This window comes from Macrobrachium nipponense, chromosome 35 (genome assembly GCF_015104395.2).
Source record: "Macrobrachium nipponense isolate FS-2020 chromosome 35, ASM1510439v2, whole genome shotgun sequence".
NCBI classification, from domain to species: domain Eukaryota; kingdom Metazoa; phylum Arthropoda; class Malacostraca; order Decapoda; family Palaemonidae; genus Macrobrachium; species Macrobrachium nipponense.
In genome coordinates this window covers 40,355,148-40,375,469 of record NC_061096.1, presented here as the reverse complement: position 1 = coordinate 40,375,469, position 20,322 = coordinate 40,355,148, and the positions used below count along the sequence as shown (strand labels likewise).

Below are 20,322 nucleotides of genomic sequence, written 5' to 3'. Positions count from 1 at the left end.
TATATATACATATATGTATATATATATATAGTATATATATTATACATACGCACAGATGATGTATGCGTAATTGCAATAGCCACAATGCCCTCTTAACTTTCCGTAGATTTTACATGCATGTATGTATGTTGTATATGTAGTATGCGCGCGCGTGCGTGTCCGCCCCCAACCTCCACGTCAGGATCGAAAACCCACACGCACAAAGGACAGAGTACAACTGAAAAATCAAGTCTGATGATCCAAAAACGGAAAAAAAGATCATCTGACAGGGGTAGTCTTTCTCCAAATAGGACTCTGATTTCCAGCCGACCAATAATAATGGGAAACGGGAGGACCTTCCTCAGAGCAGAGAGAGTTTAGAACTGTATCCCTTCCAGAATTTGTTTCCTCAACAGGTGGTAAAAGAAGAGTAAAGAATTATTATTATTTTTTGTTTCACTTCCATTCAACAAAGAGCTTGGGGTCTTGGTTAAAATAGAAAATTTATATTATTATTATTATTTATTTTCGTCTATCACAGTCCTCCAATTCGACTGGGTGGTATTTATTGTCAGGGGTTCCGGGTTGCATCCCGCCTCCTTAGGAGTTCATCACTTTTCTTACTATGTGCACTGTTTCCAGGAGCATACTCTTCTGCATGAGTCCTGGAGTTACTTCAGCCTTTAGTTTTCACAGATTCCTTTTATTATTATTATTATGATTTTTTTCTTTACTTTCCTCAGCAAAGTTCCTCTGGTCTTGTTAAACCTAAGGAATTATTATTATTATTATTATTATTATTATTATTATTATTATTATTATTATTATTATTATTATTATTATTGTTGTTGTTGTTGTTGTTGTTGTTGTTGCTGTTGGTTGTAACGACCATATATCCTCATGAAGCAAGCCAAAACGCCAGTAACTTTCATAGCAGTCTTTCACATAATAATATCAATGAAGGGGAAAATGACGAACACAAAATGAGAATCAATAATAAACAAAACAAAAAAAATACTCATATTCAAGTTCAGAATTAAATTGTGTTGACTTACATTAGTGGTAACAGGATTTCATACATTATTTTTATTTGGGTACATATCAGATTTGGCTGATAACTTATGATTGGAAATTGGTCATAACAAGATTTAACACGTAATATTGTCTGACCTAAGTTGCAGGTCCCAAAGTACATCATACAAATCTTGTGTATATTCTCGCATACCCTTCCATTTTTTGCGCATGCCCAATATTACCGGATTTACGGTCTGCCCATCTTCCACGCCCCAAAACTTCTGATTCGTTTAAACCCTTGAAAATCTGTCTTTGGGGGCATAATCAAAGCCCCATCAGTTGACGTTATACTGAAGTTAAGTGTCGCCCGCGAGATGGACTTTCTGACAGCTATCGAGACATTTGAACAAACTGAAGCTCTATTGAGCAACACTATCCTCTCTCTCTCTCTCTCTCTCTCTCTCTCTCTCTCTCTCTCTCTCTCTCGTACTAATCAAAGCCTCATCAGTTGACTTTACACTGAAGTTAAGTGTCGCCCGGGAGATGGAGGTACTGACAGCTGCCAAGACATTTGAACAAACTAAAGCCCCGTGGAGCAGCGATCTCTCTCTCTCTCTCTCTCTCTCTCTCTCCTCTCGTATCTGATCGGCTTCTCTCAAGATAACTCATTTTATACCGAAGGCTCTTCTGCTGTTAGAACCTCCCCTGGGAAATCTGCGACAATGCCTTGGCGAGTTTTTGCAAGATATTTTTTTTTCAAAAGCTCCCCCCCTTTTTTTGTGAGGCCTTCCTCGCCTGATAATGTTTCTTTGTGCCGTTGTTTTACGCAACAGGTTCCTTTTTTTGAAACGTTGGACGTTATTGATCGAAGGAAGAGATGCCCCTTGGAAGGAATACGGAGCTAATTAGACGGGGTGATTAAGGTGTGTATTAAAGGGAAGCCGAGATAATCAGATCTTTGTTGATAAGAGCGGCAATGTTATTAGTGGTCATTAAAACAAGAATACATATTACATGCTAAAAAAAATTTATCTTGGGGGTATACCTAAATGTTTATGCATGCATATATCAATAAATCGTTTATAAATCAAATTACCAGTGCTTATTCAAATAGAGGGCAGCGTGCAATTCCTGGGTCAAACTGGTAAAATGCTAATAGGTTATGTTATCTGAGGAATTACAGGTGTTTACTGATTGGAGAGAAGTATGCATACACATGTATACACACGTACACATGTATATATGTATATATACATGCATATATATTATATGTGTGCATGTATATATATATATGTCTGTGTGTGTATGTATATATATATATATATATATATATATATATATATATATATATATATATATATTATGCAGTGGAAAAGAATAACTAGAAAAAGCCCCTTTGCAGTAATTAAGCTCATGTCAATGGAGAATGGTGCTTATACAGACATTTATGTGAATCAGGCCCTAAAAAAACTGTGAATTGTTGATATGTTAATAAAATTAGGAAAAACTCGATCTTAAAGAGAATTAGGAGGACAGTTATTAGAAAGTATATTTAACCTTAGTGGCCATGTGAAGTAGCTGTGATTTTTTTACCTTAGGGTTAGTTGATAGATTTTGTCAAAACATAATAATGGAGGTATAATAGATGCACTAAATTCAAAGATCTCTCTCTCTCTCTCTCTCTCTCTCTCTCTCTCTCTCTCTCTCTCTCTCTCTCTCTCTCTCTCTCTCTCTCACCGAAGTTTCAGTGCTATCGGCATCTTTGTGTTTTCGTAAACGAGACACCGTTAAATGTCAGTGGAAAATAAGAAAAATAAATTACCATGAACATACCTGTGACCCAGCAAACTATAGAGCATTCACGGTCTTTATTCTGTAATAATTGACGGTCTCGCTTTTCATGTTGACCAAAATAAAAAAGAAGAAGAAGAATTCCTTTAGAAATCAGACATTCGCTGAATTGCTCGGCGTTTATTTGTGATACCATTTCTGTCTTCATGCACAAAGGCTCTCGGCAAAAGCGCTGGTCACTGGAAATAACGAATCACATCAATGGATCCTATGTCACACTTCCCTGATATGAGGACGATTCGACATGCGAGGAACGTTTAGGAAAAACGTTTGGGAGAAATGTTTGCTCATGAGAAACGTTAGGTTACAGAAAACGTTTGTAAGAGTTTAGAACGTTTGTAAGACGTTTACTTATGATAAGCGTTTGTTGGAAACGTTTGCTTATGAAAAGGTTGTTTTATGAGAAACATTTTGTTGGAAATAATTGCGTGAAACGTTTGTGAGAACCGGGTTTGTGAGAAGCGTTTGCGAGAAACGTTTGTGAGTAACGTTTGTTTAAAAATGTTTGTAAGAAACGTTTGTCCCCCAATTCATGTCAGTGCGCTCGCAATCGCCAACACCGCTGCGGCCTTCTTCCATTTTTTTTTTATATCTATCTATTTATTGACTTTGTTTTGTCAAAATAACAAACACCGCTGACGTAGTTCCAGGAGGAGAACAAAACCGTCATTCAATGCCTCGACCTTTATTCGTGTTCCATTAATCTGGAGCCATACAATGAATCGCTGGCGGTTGAAAACAATTGAGATGGATTTCGGGGAATTGGCAGGGGTCGGGCGCGGATTTACAAACACATCCGTCAGTAATTAAAAAAAAGGAAAAGAACAGAGCGGTGATCTTGCTTGATTTGGAGTTCATTATCGCCGTTATTATACTGCGGGACTTTGAATTTGAATTGCTTGCACAATGCAGGAGATAGAATTTGAATGGCTTGCACAATGCAGGAGATAGAATTTGAATGGCTTGGACAATGCAGGAGATAGAATTTGAATGGCTTAGGCTAGGCAATGTAACAAATGGAATTTGATTGACTTCGACAATCCCGGAGATAGAATTTGAAGGACTTAGACAATGTCAAAGGTAGAATCTGAAGGACTTAAACAGGGCCAAACAACTCGTCATGGATCCCACCCCATCCCGCTAAACAATAAGAAAAAAACAATACCAAGATTTAATAAAAGATAGCTTTATTGCCTTTGCATGTCTTCAATGTTCAATAACCTTTTTCCTCTACAGGTAAACTATTTAGTTCAACTTCTCTTCATCATATTTTGCTGAATAAAAAGTGTTTATGATAATTTATAAACAATTTAGATAGGTTTCCATACCAATCAAGGAGTATTCTTCATCGTTCATTTTGTGATGTGGCTGCACTGAGCAGCTTTTTACCTGACAAGAACATATTCTTATGAAAGTTTCCGTTGTCAAATCCCTTAGAGGACTAGTACCGTCAGTGCACTTCACGAGGTGCACTGCAGGCGTTACTTAATATATCTTGCAGCTTTCCTTCGGCCCCTAACTGCAACCCTTTTCGTTCTTTTTACTGTACCTCCTTTCGGATTCTATTTCTTTTATCTTTCTTTCCAACCTCTCCTAACAACTGCGAGATTTTCTTCCTATTATATCTTTAAAACATTTTTAGTCACAATTTCCCTTTTAGCCCTGAATGACCTTACAGGTCTCAGTTCTTGACCTTTGACCTAAATTTTCTGTTCCATTCCATTCCCTTTACAAAAAAAAAAAAAAAAAAACGTTCTGTTGCTCGTAGGATGAGAAAATGCACTCTAGAATCCACCTGGCTGACTGACATACTCAGGCACATCATTTTTACGAAGCCACAAGACAAAACACTGCGCCAAAATGTTTTTGTTTCCTGTCCTTCAAGTAAGGAAAGACTTCTGCTCCTCCGTGCCAGTCTCGAGTTTCGTGATTTCGTTGAAATATTTCTCTGTGCAGGCATATTCATTTTGCCCATAACTAATAAGCTATTTCGAAATATACAAGAAATTGCAAATATATTTTACGGAAATGATCGTTCGATATTTCTCTTTTTAGGTGTATCGGAATGGAATGTAAGAGTTTAGGCCAAAGGACAAACACTGGTACCTATGAGGTCATTCTGAGCTGGAAAGGAGAGGATGGATAGCAAGGCGGAAGAAATATAGTATGAATAGAGGTAAGGTAAAAGGAATGCAAGGAGTTGCAGATAGGGGCAGAAGGGACGCTGCAATGAACCTTTAGTAATGCCTACAGTGGAACCCCCAGCGCCTCAGTGGCATGGTCGGTATGGTCTTGGCCTGCCACCCCGGTGGCCGCGAGTTCGATTCTGGGGCATTCCATTGAGGGGTGAGAGACGTGTATTTCTGGTGATAGAAGTTCATTCTCGACGTAGTTCGGAAGTCACATAAAGCAGTTGGTCCCGTTGCTGAATAACCACTGGTTCCATGCAACGTAAAAACAGCATACAAACATACTACAGTGCAACCCGCCAGGTGCACTAACGGCATTCATTACTCCCTTACGAGGGCGTAGGTATATCCATTTTGCCTAAACATGATAATCTTTCTCGGGATATACTACAGGAAACTGCGAATATATTTCCAGGAGATAATTCTAGAAACTAAGTCGTAATTCGATCTTGGTGCTCATTTTTCCAAATGCTGATATTTCTTGCTGATTTCTACTGCGAAGAAGCATTTGTCAGTGACCGGGAAAGTCTCGGAATAACATTGCAATGTTGTTGCTCCAATCTTTTTCTCCCTTCGTCAAGAAATAAAAAAAAGCGTTAGAAAAATAATGCCTGAAGCACCTTTGGTGTACTTGCTTCCAATACCGACGCCATATTGGCGTCTTCCTTCAGGTCGCTAATAGGGATGTTATTATCAACGACTTACCTGCCATGGGGGTGTGTGTGGGTTGGGGGGTGTGGGGTGGGAATTAACCTGGGGAAATGTAACCTCCTTGGATGATACAAATCCTTAACATTTTATTTATTTATTTTTTCTACTTCGTCATGTAATGGGTTAAGGGTATTTAGATATTTTCATTTCCTTCTTACAAAACAACAAAAACAAAAATTACAAAGTAAATGAAAATAAATAAATCACTTTTGCAACTGGGATTAAACGGTTCAGGTTATTGGAATTTTTTTTTATTAACTACTGGGAAAAATTTCAAAGAGATAATTAACAGGCATATATAAAAAAAAGTGCTGTTTTGTAACTTTCGCTAAACCTTGAAATTCATGCGAAGATGCAACAATGTCTTGCTCCCCTAAAACCATTTGCCCTTGTATTTTACTAATTTATTTATATTTCCATCTATTATAAATTTATCAGTTTATCTTTCTTTTGTCCTTTTCTGATAACTGATCTCTTCTTTCTGTATTCACAGTTATCATGTTACCTCTTTCAAATGAACACCTTATTCTTTGGAAGGCTGAATTGCAAGTCAGTGGCCTCTATGGTCTTGTTCCATATGAATAGTGTTCATCTGAATAATAATAATAATAATAATAATAATAATAATAATAATAGTAATAATAATAATGATAATAATAATCACTAGGGTTGTTCCACATGAATAGGAGTGTATCTTTATGAATAATAATCAAAGTACTGTAGCTTGTTCCACATGAATGGGGGATTTACCTTTGAATAATAATAAGTAGAAGAAGAAAATTGATAGGGCTGACTGCGTATCCCTCAATTTTGCCAGTTGAGATACAGGCGCGATATTGCTCAAATGTCGTTATTGACGTTGCCCGCGCGCGGGAACCTTAATTGCGATGGAAGTTGCTTGATGGCAGAACTTGTAGCGAGGAGAAGTTCGTTTGATGTGTCTTACGCATGCGCAAGAAAGCCTCCTACGTATCACTTTGTACTGGAAGCTTATTCCGTTCACCTTTTCTCGATCATATTTTGGTGAATAAAGTGTTTATGAAACTCCAAAAATATATTTGTTTGTCTATTTTGGATCAATTAACGAAACAGCAGATGTTGATAGCTTTCCATCAAGTTTTACATGCCAAGGACTTTAAAAGATAGGCCATTTAAGTTGTTTTTTTTATTTTATTTTTCTTAACCACTCGTACATTTTCTGATGCCCCAACCCCCCCCCCTTTTTTTTTTACCTAACACAGTATCACTATCACTTATTAAATAAGAAGTTCCATGCGTATCAATTTCATTTGTTACCTTTGCTTACCTCTGGTAAATTGCAATTTACAATTAAAGATTTGCAATTAACCGATTTACAATTATTTTGTCTTATCTGTGGCTCCTTTGGCACGGCCTAGATTGGTCCAGGTATTTATTTAACTTTGAAGGTACAATGAGGAAATCGATAGCGAATTTAAAGCATTACTAGTCCATATGTTAGTGTTCAGACTGTATAAGTTAAAAACAAGAGAAGGTGCTTAAGTCACGTATGCCTCATTATTGAAGTAGTCTTCTGAAGGCATTGTACAGGGTGTCCATAAAGTCCCAGTACCATTACAAGCAATAAATAATTGTAATGGTACTGGGACTTTATGGACACCCTGTATTCATGTACCTATTGCAGTAATCTTCATGTACTCGTTTTAATAGTTTAAAAACCCTTTCGCCGCTGAAGTGTACACTAACAAACAAACAAACAAAATAAATAAATAAATCTGGAAGTGAGATCAGCTGACATTTCTAGATAACTGCACCTTGAACCGTAACTCCCATAACCTTATTGATTTGAAGGCTGAAAAATTAGGGTAGGTAAGTAAACTGACCCACATAATGACGGAGCCATTTTAAGCTGAGTGATAAAAGAGTTTTCGACTTGGAAACTTCCCTATCACCGCCACTTATAACATAATTTATAGGTTAAACTTTCATATTTGACCAAACTTGAAATACTAATTGCAACGCCCACATGCCGTTTCATAATCTGAATATATCATGGAACCTTCTACCTGTTTTATTGCGCTAAAGCCGAGATCATTTATACAGCCTTTCTTTCAATACCTGTTCAACGTCCACAGTTCGTAATCTGAATATATCATGGAGCCTTTTTACCTGTTTTGTAATATAATTATTTTAAAACGAGAACGCCTGCAGCCTTTCGTTTAATACTTGTGCAATGTCCATATCAAAGTCTGAATATATCATGGAGCCTCTTTACCTGTTTTATAGTATAATTATTTTTTTTTAAATCGGTAGGCTTTCTTTCAATATGTGTGCAACGTCCACATATCATGAAGCATTTTTACTTGTTTTATATTATAATTATTCTCAAAAAAATTTGCAGCCATTCTTTCAATACCTGTGCAACATCCACATATCATGGGGCCTTTTTTACTTGCTTTGTAATTATTCTCAAAAACACCTGCAGCCATTCTTTCAATACCTGTGCAAACGTCCAAATACTTCTTAATCTGAATATATCATGGAGGCTTTTGCCTGTTTTATAGTATGATTATTCTGAGACCAATAACATCTGTAGCCCTTCATTCAATACCTGTCCATCGTTCAAATACTTCGTATAAATCACGGAGTCCTTTGCCTGTTTTATAGCTTAATTATTCTAAAACCGAGGACATTTGCAGCCCCTCTGTTAATACCCGTGCACCTTATCACACGATCTTGCGAAGAGTCCGTGGAATTCTCTGGTAACGACTCCAGCCGTCTTGAAAGTAACCAAGGCAAGCTGCTCCATTGTCTTTGCGTTCAGGACGACCATTCTGACCTGATCGGGAGTAAATTGTAAGCGTATTGATCCTTGAGAAGAGAGAAAGGCTTAAAAAGTTGATATACATAAATTCTACTTAGAGGAATGATGAAAGCTTAATTAGGTGGTACCTTAGTTTATTTTCTTTGGAAATATAATGAAAGTCTCATTAGGTAGGTAAGTTTATGCTGGTTGGAAGAATAATGAAAGCTTAATCAGATAGGTAATTAAGCTTGGTTTGTTAGAAGAGTAACGAAAGCTTTCTTAGAAAGGTAATTTGATGCTGATTAGAAGGATAATGTAAGCTTAGTTAGATAGGTAGGCTTATGTTGATAGGAAGCATAATGAAAGCTTGATGAGATGGATAAGCTTAACATGATCAGATAATACAGATAGGTAAGCTTAAGCTGATCAGAGGTATAATGAAAGCATAATTAGATAGATAAGCCGATGTCGCTTGGAATGATAATGAAAGCATAATGAAAGCTTCATTAGGTAAGTAAACTGATGTTATAACTACAAGAGCTTAACTATACTCTGTTTTTTTCCATCTGTCCATCCGCCTGTGGTGGTCGCGCATGGTAACACTGCGTCACGGGCTTTAGATAGTTACGCTATGTGTAAGTTTTAGGTAAATAAAAGGATATCTTGGTGTACATTTGCAACTGAAAAGTGTTTTAATAATTTAGTGTATGCGAATTACACCGTTAATATTCGAAATAGGATATTGTTATTATTGTTGAATGTAAGCTGAATGTAACTATCTAATGCCCTGGACGCAATGTTACCATACGCAAACACCACAGGCTGGTGGACAGATGGAAAAAAAAAACGAGTATAGACATGTAAGCGTTTGCCGCTTAGAAAGATAATTGAAACTTGGCTGTAGTAAAGAAAATTACGAAGAAGGCTCAGAATTAAAAATGCAAAAACTAAATCATGTTAAGGGGTCACGTCAGTGTTACACAGAACAAAGGGCCAACCTTAGCTGAGTATACGTCTGGGTACCGCAGATGTACTTAGAAAAAGGAACGGAAAGGTCAGTTTTAGGGGTGATTATTTTCACAAGGAGCCCTGCTCTAATAAGGAGAGCAACGTCTATTGAAAGATATCAAATAGTAGCCTCAGAATCAATGAAGAAAGTTGAACTTTTTAAATCGTATTACTTTTCGAGTAGATTCATTCTCGAGATGGCATTCCGGAATGACATTTCAGAAATGGATTTCTAGCTCAAGTGCTGACGTTTAATTGACAGCTCGGTTCTAAAAGAAGAGCAAAAGCGTTTTCAGAGTTCTCTAACCTGAGTGCTCGTTTTCATGAATGGAAAATAATGTTTATAAAGATTTTAAATACTGCAAAGAATTTCATCCATTCCTGCTCTGCTCGAAGATAAATGATTAAATTCGTCAGTCGTAGTTCCACTAATGTAGGTCAGCTCATCTATAACCTTGATATATATATATATATATATATATATATATATGCATATAATATATATACGTGTGTGTGTATAATGAGCTTTGATCATGGTAGAAGTAAAACTTAGGAGATACATTATGAATTATGATACACCTCAAGTTTTCCAGGAATTTTTGTGTAATATATCTATAAAATAATCGTTCAGCTGTTTTCAGTATACGTGCAACCTACACTGATCGCACATTTGTCTTTCTAGTTTTATGTGAGGCCTGTCTTTGCTACTTCATTTTGGATATTATTACAGGTGCTTGAGTTTAAATTACCAGAACTTCTAATACTTAGGAATACAGTTTCTTTTGATTTTTGACTCCGACGAATTTCAGTTCCTTCAAAAGCTACCGCCAATAAGAGGCGTGAAAAGTCTTGAAAGTCCTTGAGAAACTTTATCATAGACTTTATAGACGCCAGAACACCTTCAAAAGGCGTCCGTTAAAATAGGAAAAGGAAACTTACCTCTCTTTCCTCTTTCTCATTAACAAGGGAAGCCAGAAGAACGCCGTCGTCTTCTTCAGTTGCCCCTGGTCGCTCGACGAAAATGGGCTCAGACACTTGGAAACCTGGCAGCTCCCAATGTGTTGACTCCTTTGTGGTTGTGTCAATTTTGGTGAGCTGTAACAAAGGTATGTGTGTGTGATTACATACTCTATGTCAACTTTGGAGAGCTGTTACAAAGGTATAAATGTAAGATCACATTCCCTGTGCCAACTCTGTAAAGCTGCAACAAAGGTACAAAGATACTCAAGCGAGATCATTTACACTTTTTTTCAACTTTGGAGAGGTGTTACAAAGGTATACATTGAAGAGCTGTTGCAAAGGCATACTTGTGTGATCACATATGCTGTGTCAACTTTGAATAGTTGTAACAAAGGTACTTAGTATGTGTTAGATCACATGACCTGTGTCAACTTTGGAGAGCTGTTATAAAGGTATGCATGTGTGATCACATATCTTGTATGGTGAGCTGTAACAAGGGTATACGTGTGTAATTACATAATCTTTGTCAACTTTGGAGAGCCGTAACCAAGTATACATTTTGTAATCACATGTGTCAATTATGACGAGCTGTAATAAAAGTATACATTTATGATCACATACTGTTTATCAACCCTGGAGAACTCTAACAAGAGTATGCATGTATGATCATACTCTGAGTAAAGAGTAAAACTCCTTTAAATTTTCCTTAACTCGGTTGGAAATGAGTAGTTAAGAGCTATTTTTTTTTTTAATTCTCACAGTTTCATAGTTACTTATCGATAAGAAGGTTGCTCTTCCATGAGCAATAAGCTGATTTACAGCGAGAAATTTGATCCAGTATTGTGGTGAACTTGCTAGCTTTCAGAGGGGTACCTCATTTCGAATACTTTCAGGGAAATAGGCATAATTTTCGTTTTTAAAAGAATTGTTTTAGGAAGCCCTTGTTTCGCAGAGAGGATGTCCAGCGGAATTTTCAATAATGCATTGTTTGCTTTATTGTTCGTCAAGATAAGTTAATAGACTGGTTGATGTACCAGCAGTATTTCAGATAGGGTGATATATACAGATGAAAAAGTGAGAACTGAATAAACATATATAGAGACACATAAATGGGAAGTCTTTCACTTACTATTCCACAATTGAGGCCATTGCAGGGGCTGAAACCATAAGCGTACCGATACTTCTTGCCATTCAATCTGTAGTTGATTCTGGGCATCTCCAGCTTGCAAGTTGCGAGGTCCTCCGGTTCACAGAAAATGGCCCCATCCTTAATTTTCGTTGCTTTGCACTTAGACCCCGGAAGTCTGACCAAGTTCCTGCCCAGTGGAGCGTCCTGAAGAGATTGATGAAGTGGAAGCGATTATGTCTTTCTTTTATTAGTTATTATTGGAATGACAGATGTAGATGGGATATTTGAAGGGTATTGTCTCTGGCTCAGTTGTTGGTAAGGTCGGTGCTTACGTATATGTATATATTTATGCATATATATTATATGTATATGTATAATGTGTGTATAAATATATACATATATGTATGTGTATACATATATGGGTGTGTGTACGTATGCATATATATATATATATATATATATATATATATATATACTAAATAATGTTTTTGCCACGAAGGAACAAATTAAAAGCGAGATAGCCAAGCAGAGTAAAGGGTCGCACTAGACCGAAAGTGCTTGGCTATCTCGCTTTTCATTTTTTCCTTCGTGGCAAAAACCTTTAGTTATACATAGCATCACGTTTTCTATTCTTCGTAATCAAGTTATTCATATATATATATATATATATATATATATATATATATATATATATATGTATGTATATATATACATATATATATATATATATATATATATATATATATATTCCCCATATAACTATGAATACATATCGGTGGTGTGATTATCGTGGTAAGGCTATATTCAATACCTGGCTTTGGGAATCACTTCAACCAAATTTTCGCTTACTCGCGGAGTAAGCCAACAAACTACTTTGTTCTTGTTGTAGTTGGTGTTGTTGTTGTTGTTCTTGTTGCTGTTGTTCTTTTTGCTGGGGGGACAGGAAAGCCTTATGGAAAAGCCTAAAAAGGTTTGAAAAAGGTGTTTGGTGTTGAATTAGAGATACAGGAATTTTAGGTTAGTGTATTTATGTTTTATATATTAGAATGAAAATGTAAAAATAGAATAATGTGCATGTTAAACATACAGAACAATTATTTCTAATAAAATATCGAGCATTTATTTCAATTTGCGTTGGTGAAACAATGTGCTATTTGACCGTAGAGTTTGGCAAGCGCCCCGAGTAAGCTGGAGGTCGGATCACGCTTTGTTATCCATATGATAACAGCCGACAGTGCTTATTATTAGAGGAATGCTAGCTGTTTCATGACCGACCTATTTTGTCCTAACCATATGCCGTGTGAATTTAGCATGGAATCGTTTTGATTGATTTATTATTTGATTATCTGGTGCCAATCATGCATGAGAGTATTGGTAACGTAATTAGCTTCGAATAAGAGTTCCTCGTGCAATACTGAAATGATTTATAGCTTTGGTCTTTTGGTAGACAATTGGATTATTACGCAAATTGCCTCATGTCACTTTGAATCACACGTCATACTTACATCTACGTCATTCCACGTCATACTTACATCAACGTCGTCGCATGTCATACGTATATCTACGTCATCAAATATCATACTTGCATCTACGTCATCACATATACGTAATGCATCTACGTCAACATATCATACCCACATCTACGTTATCACACATCATACTTGCTACTGTGTCATCGCATATCATACTTGCGTCACATATATATACTTGTATCTACATCACCACATATAATGCATCTACGTCAGCATATACTTACATCTAAGGTATCACATACCATACTTGCATCTACGTCATCGCATATCATACTTACATCTACGTCAACATATCTTATTTACGTCTACGTCATCACACATGATACTCACATATGCGTCATCGCATATCATACTTACATCTACGTCGAGCGGCAAGACGAAGCGACGAGGCACAGCTTTCATCGCCTTATTGAAAGTCTCGGAAGGGTTGAGGATATTCTCCAGCCAGATCTGGTTCACGACCTGATAGACGAAAGCAATAGTAACACAATCACTGTACTTTCGTTAAGATTAAAACGCTGAAGTCTATGAGGATCATTTCTACGGTATTTTTATCATTGTTCCCATAAAATATACCAACGCTGCAGTCCAGTTGAATGGGAAATAGTAAATAGCAGAGTCTTACCGCTCCGTCGTCAAAACAGCATAAATCTATCACTATCTGGCCGTTCTCCTCGTAAGCATTGATCGAGTGGAACGTGAAGAACGTGGGAGCATCGTACACTGTCTTCACGACTTGTCCGTCACTGCGTCTCACTATCCTAAATCTTGTCTTTTTTTTTTTTTAAGTGAAGGAGATTGAATTAGAAATCGTCTGCGTAGAAGTTTAATTATTAATGTAAACGTTATGATCAAAATGTTCACAACTTCATCTTAACCTTATTATCTTTAATTATTTTATTTCATTTTATTGATTTTGTTTTTGTTTGGTTTTAGAAGGCAAAAATATAACTATTTTATTCAAAATAAAGAAATTCGGGGCTTCGAGTGTTGTGTGTGGTTAAAGACAAGTAAAATACGAGTGTAAAATTTATTATATCAAACGCACGAATGAATATATATATATATATATATATATATATATATATATATATATACAGATAGATAGATAGATATATATATATATACACATACTTATGTATATATAAGTATTATCTAATTATTATCTTACCGTTTCCTTCATCCATCTCATCGCCTTCATGAAGGCCTTCCCAGTGAAGTAATTCGTCACAATTTTGGGCAGGGATATTCCCAGGGGTTGCTCAGCCAATATAAAGTAATTGTCGGTCAGGGAATACGAGTGGTAGTAGGAGGGCTTCGTTTTCCATCGACAGGGAATAGAAGCTACGACAGAGGCCTGGTCCATCGAACTCAGCTTCTTCCCTGTTGGGTGGAGAGCGAGGAAGCTTTTAAGATCGTTTGGAGATCTATGCTCTGACTGTGGGTTGTTTTTTTTTTTTTACTTATTGTATATAAAAAATTAACTGATGACTATTTCGATAACTATACTCTGAAGGGAAAGCCATTTGCTCGTGGATTATGAAGTACACGAACACATCGTAACTTGGAACGATCTAAATTGATTTTGCAGAATAACGAGACAAAATCTGTCACCCAGTATAAAATTCTGTATTGAATTTGGTAATTGTATTTGAAATATAAATTATTTCCAGTGATAATATCATTGAAATTTGATAGGTGTTTTAGTATCATCATCGCTGGAAATATAAAGTATTTCCAGTATTAAAAATTAAGACTGGTGATTAAAATGCAAGGTGTATTTCCAGTGAAATTACCCGTAAAAATCAGAGTATAACTCACAAAGATCTCGAAAATAAATTAGCATTTTAAAGCAATGAAATAAAAACACAAGAGAAAAACCAAAACAGTAGGAGATGAATAAGCATTGAGTGACAGCACTGCATATCCCATTGAAATCATAAATAAAGGCTCACTTCATATCCTTAAATTCACCTTTCCACCTGCAAAATATTCAAATGACCTACGGGCTGCTCTTGAGCAAGAGCCCGTGATGGCATAAAGCCAGCTTAATCTTAAACAACAACAACAGGTCTTGTGTTATTTATTACGAAAGTAGATTGAATATTTTCCTTTGGCGATGGTAATGAAACTGCACAAATGTCTCGAAAACTAATTAACTTCTGAAAACTAAAACACACAAGAGTATAAAAAGTAGGAGGTAAATAAGCAGTTATTGCATTATTTATTACAAATAAAATAAGTGTGTTTCCTGCGATAATAATAATAATAATCTTAATAATGGCGAAACAAATCCACAGTTGTGTAAATGTACATATATTTGAATTTAAAACTTTAAGGATAGCTTTCGGGAATCTGTTCGGTTCCCCTTATCATTTACATAACTGTGGATTTGTTTCTCCAAATGATGATAATAATAACGAAGCTCAAAACGCCTCGAAAAAAAATAACATCTGAAAACAACAAAACAAAAACCACAGGAAAAGAGTAAAAGGAAAGAAAAAAAATAAAGTAAGAAGTAAACAGTCAGTGAGAGCACTGAATCTCGAGGCACCACCACTCACCATCTGGCAGTGTTTTCTCAGGTGGGAACTTGATAACATTGTATGTGGGCCCTTTTCCTCCCATGTAAGAATTGCCCATGTTGTACACTGTTCCATCCGGATCAACATGGGGGTGCGCTGTTGCCATATTCACGGCCACGTAGTCCGATAGTATCGTCTGGTGGAGAGAAGCACATGCATTTTATATACTACTTATGTATATATGTATATTGTATAATGTATATATATGTATGTATATAACATATATATATAATATACATATATATACGTGTATAAATATATATATATATATATATATTTATAATGGTCACTTGATTTTACCAGATATATATATATATATATATATATTATATTATATATATATATATATATATATATATGTGTGTGTGTGTGTGTGTGTGTGTGTCTTTGTAATACCCACAATGACCTCATAACATTCGATTTTTTTTTCAACTATTTTGGATAAGCTCGTCACTGCAAAGCCTGAGATCCAAATGAATAATGAAATCGAAAGAGATATTGATTACAGGATCGAAAAGGCATCCGATAAGTCAGATAGAGGTTATTGATAACCGCTTGACCACTTGTACTTAATCTTTGTCTTGACAAGTTTATCTAAAATGTGTAGCGAAATCGAGGAAAAGTTGTGTCTAATATATATATATATATATATATATATATATATATATATATATGAAATATAAAAGTATTACTATTTTGTAGGTAAAGTCCACAATGAAATTCCTGTTATAAAACATAGTATAGTAAAAAATATTATGTACAGAGCCGTTAGCTTTCGTTCATCTGCTATGGACTTAATCACTAAAATGTTGGACGAAAGCTATAAGCTCTGTACATATATGTTTTATGATATACTATATGTACTAGGAATTTCATTGTGGAATTTACCTAACATACACACACACTACATATATATATATAGTATATATATATATATATATATATATATATATATATATATATATATATATATATATATATATACGCACATATATGTTTACACATATATATATATATATACATCATATATATATATATATATATATATATATATATATATATTATATATATATATATATATATATATATGTGTGTGTGTGCGTGTATGTGTGTGTACAGTTTTTCTTATCTTTACAATTATACCGTTACTAGATTTTTTTTTTTATACATTTTTCATAAATGAGACACGCGAACATAGGACAACAACGTCCCTGTTCAAAGAAGACTAAAGCGAGTCTTCCTTTCCCTTTCTCCCTCCTCCTCCTTTTCCTCCTCCTCCACCCCCTCTCCCCTCCACCTCCTCCTCTTCCTCCTCCTTCCCCTCCTCCTCCTCTACCCCCTCCACCCCTCCTCCTCCTCCTCCTCCTCTCCTCCTCTTCTAGAACCCCAGACAAACACACAGTCTCTCACCCACCTTATCTCCAATCGTCTTCAGCGTTTCGGGATCTACCCTTCGTATCTTATTGGTCTCCGTCATGGCGAACAGCTGATCGCCATAGAAACAAACGTTGACGGCGCAGTTGTCGGTCATATTATCGAGCGACGGTCCCGAGAATCGACTCATGAACCTGATTCGTCAAATTCACGAAGCCAGGGGAAAATGAAGAGGAATTTATTTTAGATGTATTAGATGGATAAGGTATTTTTTTAAAGGAATTGTTCGTAGATCTGACAAGAAAAATCAATTTTATAACGAAAAATTAAAATATGAATTTGAAGTAAGCAAGAAATAAACTGTATATTAAGAGTAGCAAAAAAATGAAGAGCAATTTATTTTAAGATGTATTAGATGAATAAAGATTTTTTAAATGAATTGTTCGTAGATCAGAAAAGAAAATCAATTCTTATAGCAAAAAATTGAAATATGAATTTAAAGTGATCAAGAAATAAACTGTATATTAGAACAGCAAAAAAATAATTATATGAAGTTGAAGTAAACAAGAAATGAAGTGTGTATTTACAGTAAACATAAGGGGGAGGCTTTCATTAACATTTAAAACTGAAACGAAATCATTGATTTATTGGCACACCACTCAGAAGGGGAAAAGGCGCAGGAGAGGAATTGTTAGCTTATAGACAGACAGAAGAAGGATGATTTTGGTGCACGCGAGGAATAATAAAGGATGAAATTTTCAAAGTCGAAAATGAATTCTAAAAGAGAGAAAAAGGAAAGTAAGAAAGCTTTTACATAAAAAAAAAGGGAAATGGAAGTAAGAAAACACTCAAGATAAACAAACAAAACAAAACAAAATAAAAATAAACATTAACAAAGAATATATATATATATATATATATATATATATATATATATATATATATATATATATATATAATTATAAGCTTTAAGATAAAAAAAAGAAAAGAAGATGGAACTAAGAAAACACTCTAGATAGACAAACAAAACTAAAAATTAAGATTAACAAAGAATATATATATATATATATATATATATATATATATATATATATACATATACATATATATAAATAATAGATCTAAAGATTATATTGGTACGTTTTCAAAGAGGGACGAATCGGATTTGTGCAGCTTTGTTCGTTTCAATGTCTCTGTCATAGAGAGAAGGATCATGAAGGTATTAATATGGAGATGAAAGAATCGCTTTCGAAGGGAGAAATGCTCTCTGACGCAATGTTTGAAAGGAGAGAGAGAGAGAGAGAGAGAGAGAGAATATAATGATAGAAAATTAAACGTTTAGAATGTAAAATCATATTTATTTAACGAAAGAGAGAGAGGGGTTGAATTGAAGACTTGAACGACTGAAAATCACATATTCTTTAGAATACAAAACAATATTTAGTACTGATTATTTTAAAGATGAAGAAACCCTTTATGGGGTTTTAGAAAAATTCGACGGGGGCAGAAAATTTTGTCATGAAGATTACTACATATACCGTGTTTTGAATAAAGGCATATTTTTTTTAGTTAGTTTCAGAAGCAAAACTTGTCTCGAGCAGACCTTTATAAATGTAATATCATAACACTTGGATATATTTTCATATAATATGACAAGAATCTCTTGGGAATATTTAATCTGTATTTATGAGAAGCTGACCCACAATCATGGAATTATAAAAATGAGCTATCCTGAAGGGGGGTAGTGCCGTCAGTGCACCTCATGCGGTGCACTGTAGGCATGACTGAAGGTTATTTGCAGCGTCCCTTTGAATCCCTTTCTACTGTCAAACTTCCTTTCAGCGCTGAAGGACCTCATAGGTCCCCAGCGCTTAGCCTTCAGCATAAATCCTGTATTCTATCTTTCAATCTATAAATGCGTCATAACTCTGAAGTAATAGAAGGTACATCTGAGAGGCATTTAACAGAACTAACTCGAGAGAGGCGATCAGAGTCCTCAGATTCTCGTAAACATTTTCGTAAGGCAAACCGCCAGAGAAAATTGTTTTGCGTGATCGGTATGGTGTTGGCGTACCACCTCGGTGGCCGCGAGTTCGATTCTCGGGTATTCCATTGAAGTGTGATATATGTGTATTTCTAGTGATAGACGTTCACTCTCGACGTGGTTCGGAAGTCACGTAAAGCCGTTGGTCCCGTTGCTGAATAACCACTGGTTCCATGCTACGTAAAAACACCATTCAGACAAACAAACAAACAAACATCGGTGTTTTTTTTTTTTTTTTTTTGTCAGGACGAAAGTTGACTGAAGAAACGCGGCTTCTTCACTTCGCTTAAGTTCGAAATAAATGAAGGAACTAGCGGTAAGGAAAGTTGGGAAGTTGGGCAGGTTTAAAAAGTTATAGGTGCCATGAATGAAAGGAGGCGATAAGTTATGATGTTGAAGTTAATGAAGGTGTCTTCGGTCTGATATCAGGAAAGATTGTGCGGGTGGTGGAAAATATGATAAATGAAGTCAAGCAACGTGGAAGAAGGCATTTAAGTTGCTTGATAACCAGAAAAAATAGATAAACAAAAATAACATGGATGAAGACGCGTAAGTTACAAGAAAATTGTAATAAATAATCGGCTTCATTTGTATTTATATCTAAAGTATAAATTTCTCACGATTTTTAGTGCAAAAGCAAAACAAAATTCACCGGCATACTATTTCCCTTTAGCGAAATAAAATCTTATTGGAATGACCACATACAAACGTCAAACAGAAAAAACAACATCACTAAAGTGTACAATAAATTGATAAATTTCGGATTTTTCTGTGACATCAGTGTTACCAACTTATTTTCGTTTACTTTGTATCTCAGTAATTCCAAGATCTTCCTGTGATCAAATATAATTTCCTTCTCGTGGTGGCGACTAATTTAATGAAAATGTACATTTAATAAAAAGACTACCTTATGACTTACTTCTGCAAGATTGTCTTACAAGGGTCCGGGTAAGCCCGCGTTCCGAACTCGTCGACGACGATCCGGTTGGCAGCACTGTTTCTCTTGTAGGCGTCACTTTCTAGAATCCGCGAAGTGTAAGTTGCTTCACCGTCCTAGAAATTAAGAGCTGCTATTAGTATTTTGCTCACTGAGACAAATGTATATAAATACATTGTTTTCATTTCATAAATCAACCGAACGAAGGTGCGTCCACCCTGCAG

At 35.6% G+C, this 20,322-nt stretch overlaps 1 protein-coding gene across 1 annotated transcript in view; it reads right to left on the bottom strand.

Annotated features, from left to right (window-relative positions):
• Nucleotides 1–6,960: 6,960 nt before the first annotated feature.
• Nucleotides 6,961–20,322, bottom strand: part of LOC135208667 (carotenoid-cleaving dioxygenase, mitochondrial-like) — a 20,189-nt gene continuing 6,827 nt past the window's right edge. The window contains exons 3-11 of the mRNA XM_064241096.1: nucleotides 20,081–20,214; nucleotides 17,158–17,311; nucleotides 15,723–15,879; nucleotides 14,330–14,541; nucleotides 13,784–13,930; nucleotides 13,516–13,620; nucleotides 11,627–11,830; nucleotides 10,477–10,632; nucleotides 6,961–8,562 (exon numbers count right to left, since the gene is read on the bottom strand). Coding sequence (XP_064097166.1) covers nucleotides 8,431–8,562; nucleotides 10,477–10,632; nucleotides 11,627–11,830; nucleotides 13,516–13,620; nucleotides 13,784–13,930; nucleotides 14,330–14,541; nucleotides 15,723–15,879; nucleotides 17,158–17,311; nucleotides 20,081–20,214 — 1,401 coding nt within the window. The 3' untranslated portion in view covers nucleotides 6,961–8,430. The remainder of the gene's footprint in view (nucleotides 8,563–10,476; nucleotides 10,633–11,626; nucleotides 11,831–13,515; nucleotides 13,621–13,783; nucleotides 13,931–14,329; nucleotides 14,542–15,722; nucleotides 15,880–17,157; nucleotides 17,312–20,080; nucleotides 20,215–20,322) is intronic.